This window comes from Penaeus monodon, chromosome 21, assembly GCF_015228065.2.
Source record: "Penaeus monodon isolate SGIC_2016 chromosome 21, NSTDA_Pmon_1, whole genome shotgun sequence".
Lineage (NCBI taxonomy): Eukaryota > Metazoa > Arthropoda > Malacostraca > Decapoda > Penaeidae > Penaeus > Penaeus monodon.
In genome coordinates, this window is record NC_051406.1 from 26599957 (window position 1) to 26603888 (window position 3932).

Here is a 3932-nt window from a genome sequence, read left to right on the forward strand (position 1 = left end):
TAGTTTTTGTGCATCGCTCTTGGTATCATTAACTGAAATGTCTTGTATTAGGTATTGCTTAAAATTATTAGGATAGACAAGCTTCTATCGAAGGCATACATGAAGTCACCAAGTCTTCTGTGTGGTCAAAAAATGAAGCAAGAGGAACTACCCTGACGGTCGCTGATAGGACTACACACAGCCTTTCCAGCATTACCCAACATGGTGACACTTAAATTGATTTAGTATATATATCCAGTGTAGGGCATGACTTGTTCCAGGTAGTTTTCTTGTTTTTTAGAAAATTTTTTTTTTTAATGTGTGCAGCAAGGGTAATATTTAAGGCTGTGCTAAATTTTTGTTGCAGATGTGGTGAGCATCCAGAAGACTGGGGAACACTTCCGTATCCTTTATGACGTTAAGGGTCGTTTCATTGCTCACCGCATCACTGATGAGGAAGCCAAGGTAAGAAATGCTAAACCTCAGTTTTGATAGTTTGCCATAAAATATGAGAATGACCTGTCTTGGTACTAACAGTATTTCCAATGTGAATGACTTCTCAACCTGCTGGCTCTGTTTTAGCTTAAGTTGTCTGCAGATGCTTTAGGGTAGTGTACTCCCTGCATCCTCTGATATAGACCCATAATGCTACTGAAAATGGTAGCCTTCTGGCCTGCGAGACTTTATACTTTAATGCTGAGGGCTGTCGTAATTTATGCTCCTACATGTGCTCAAATCTAAACTGTTAGTGAAAGTTTTCCAGCACAGTGCTTCAATTTAGTACTAAATGTTTTCCAAAGTAATTTGCATAAGTATACAAGGCTATCAGAGTGAAAAAGAATAATTTGCTATTGGATTAATGCTTGTGTGTGCTCATTAGATCATAATCTGGAAAGAATTCTGAGGGAATCTCGGGATTTTGTTAATTCTTCAATGTATTCTTACATGCTCATTATTTACAGTCTTTACAGTATCAAAAAGTGCAAGTTATTGTACTCAAAATTTAAGGTAGGGCTTGCAGCCTTGTTTTAGCTTTATATTCTAGATTTTGTTTCCCACCCAAGAGCATAGAGGGCAGGGCAGTTACTATGCTTATTTTTCACCTGAGCAGATGCCAGTAGCAACATTAAATTTTGTGGAATGGAGCCCCCCCCCCACCTCCCCTCCTCCAATTTCCATTATTCTTTGAATGATTATCCTCAAACTTGTTAGTGTTAGGAAATTGAACTTTCCATGAAATAACATCAATCTCCTTTTCTCTTTCAGTACAAGCTGTGCAAGGTTACAAAGGTTTGTGTTGGCCCCAAGAAGGTCCCTTACCTGACTACCTCTGATGGCCGCACCCTGCGCTACCCTGACCCCATCATTAAGATCAATGACTCCATCCTCTTTGATCTTGAGAAGAAGAAGATGAAGGATTTGATCAAGTTTGATACAGGTAATTTGACATTGTATCTTGTGTTATGACTGTCTTATTTTGTAATTGTTAAAAAATCTGCAGCAAAGAAAAAGGTCTAGTAGCCCTTTACCAGCAAGCCCACTCAAATACTAAATTGCCTACTAGAAATTAGTGGTTCTGGGCTTTGTCTTGGCTGTTTCACGTGCATATTTTCCAAGAATTTACCTGGCTGAGAAAGCAATATTTAGTGTTTACACTTTACCATAGCATAAGTTTGTATAAAGGCAACCTCTTTCATAATTGTCATGCTTGATGTGTATCTAAATCTCTTGCATCCAGAGGCATAGGCTATGCCATGTATAATTGAGGAATTTGATTTCAATTGATTAACATACATCCCTGTCTCACGGCTTGAGAAAATTGAGCAGCAAACCTTGTTAATCTCGACTCTCATGCTAGGGCCAAAATTATGGCCAATTAATGTCTTTTACCTGAGTGCCATGGGTTAACTTTTTATCCCCCCCCCCTTGTGCCTAAAATTCAAGTTCTTGGTAAAGTTGTAGAAAATGGTTGTCCTTTATTACTAGAAAATGAACATCTTTGAGAAATGTTTATATATATTTTTTTTAGCAGTCAAAGGGTTAAGAAAAAGGGTAAATGAAATTTGCATACATAAAAACATTGGGAAGTAGAACTGTTAAGTATAAAAGCATTGGATATTGTGGTGCTAAAAATGTGAGATTTTAAGCTGTATTTAGTTTCGTAAAGAAAATACAAGAAAACTGAGCTGAAATCATAGTGAAAAGAATTGATGTCAAGGTAATAATAGGTTGTTGTTTTAACCATAAACTAAAACATTTTACAATAGCATAAGGGTACCTGACAACCAACTGATCTTACTACAAGAATTTTTGTAGTTTACTAGATGTCATTATTTTATTGTACAAGATGGTACACTTTGATATGTATCACTTATAATATTTGTGTTCATCTTCATTAAAACAAAAATGAAAAATATTGGTATTTCAGATTAATAAACTTTTTCATTTGAGCAATCAGATACATTTTATGAGCATGTACAAGTATTTTTGTATTTGTGGCACTACTCGGGACATGGCACTATACAAAGACATGGTAGCAGCACCTTGACATTAGACAAGATTTTTCTTAGGCTGTTGAATAGAAGCACCTAATCTTTCATTAATAGCTAGTTTAGAATTGACTATGGTTGCCTCACAGGGTCAAAGGCTAAGGTACTAAAGAAATTGGATTCAAATTTTTGTGAAAGAACTTGATTATAAAGCTTCACATCGAAGCCACCCTTTGCACTCCTGAAGTCTTGGGTGGTCAAAAAAAGAAGCAAGACCAAAAAACCATGACGGTCGCTGGAGAAGTTGTAGGTACTCTTTCAGCATTACCCAACATGGCAACACAATTTTAATTCTTAGTTTAACTTACCTATTTGAGTACTGTCAAACTAGGTTTTGTTCAGAATTGAAAAATAGGAACTTGGTTAAGATGGCTTTTTCATTGATATTGGTTTGAATTTGAGCATAGCTAATTTTTTTTTTTTGTCTAGAAGTATGGTAAATACACTTTAGGACTGTTGAAATTGATACATTGACATGTAAATATTTGAATATAGAGTAAATTACAAAGCACTTTTCAGTGAATATATGAAGTGCCTATTCTTTACAGGCAACCTCTGCATGATCACATCCGGTTGTAACATGGGTCGTGTGGGCACCATCGTTTCCCGTGAGCGTCATGCTGGTAGCTTCGATATTGTTCATGTTAAGGATTCTGTTGGCCACACCTTCGCCACCAGGTAAGAATTGCTCTTCTGTATTATTTTTACCTATAAGGGTAATATAATTTTAATGGATTGGCTTTAATAAGGTTGAGTTTCTTAATAAGATTCAGATTTGAAATCTTGGCACGTAACAATTTGTATATTTGTCAATTCTATAAATTTATAACATATGAAACCACTAGATGCAAAAGTTAAATTCGAAGTGTTAGAATTATGGAAAAAAAATAGTAAAGAAATAAAACTGCATATAATATGAATTAGCTTATGGTGAAAACCATGAAATCTAGGAGAAAACTTATCAGTTAACACGAGTTGAATCCAGCTTCTCATCGAAGCCACCCTTTGCACCCCTGAGGTCTTGGGTGGTCAAAAAAGAAGCAAGAGAAACTAAACCATGACGGTCGCTGGTAGGATTTTAGGTATTCTTTCGGCATTACCCAACATGGTGACAAGAATTTTGTACTGAGTTAAGTTTTATAAATATGAATGATCTGGTAAAGTCTGTTGGTCAGAATTGAAAGCTATTTGCTTTATATAAAGGCAAGATTTCTGTTGATATTAATGAAGGAATTTATTTAGGAGTTGCATATCACAAGTACCTGGGTAAAACTACAATCGTGATCTCGGTACCTTTATTATAATATAGCCTCGATTTCAGTATTTGTTGAATTGCTTGCACTGTTGAGTGTTCCTCTTAATGCCTTGTACCTGCTATCATTTTATTCTGTATGAGAGTTAATA

General features: G+C 35.7%; 1 protein-coding gene across 1 annotated transcript in view; it reads left to right on the plus strand.

Annotated features, from left to right (window-relative positions):
• The window catches only part of LOC119586393 (40S ribosomal protein S4-like), a gene marked incomplete at its 3' end in the record, with an annotated part of 6435 nt that extends 3229 nt beyond the window's left edge, over positions 1 to 3206 (plus strand). Inside the window, 3 exon segments of the mRNA XM_037935114.1 lie at positions 347 to 444; positions 1246 to 1417; positions 3077 to 3206. Of these exon segments, the coding sequence (XP_037791042.1) occupies positions 347 to 444; positions 1246 to 1417; positions 3077 to 3206 (400 nt within the window).
• Positions 3207 to 3932: the final 726 nt, after the last annotated feature.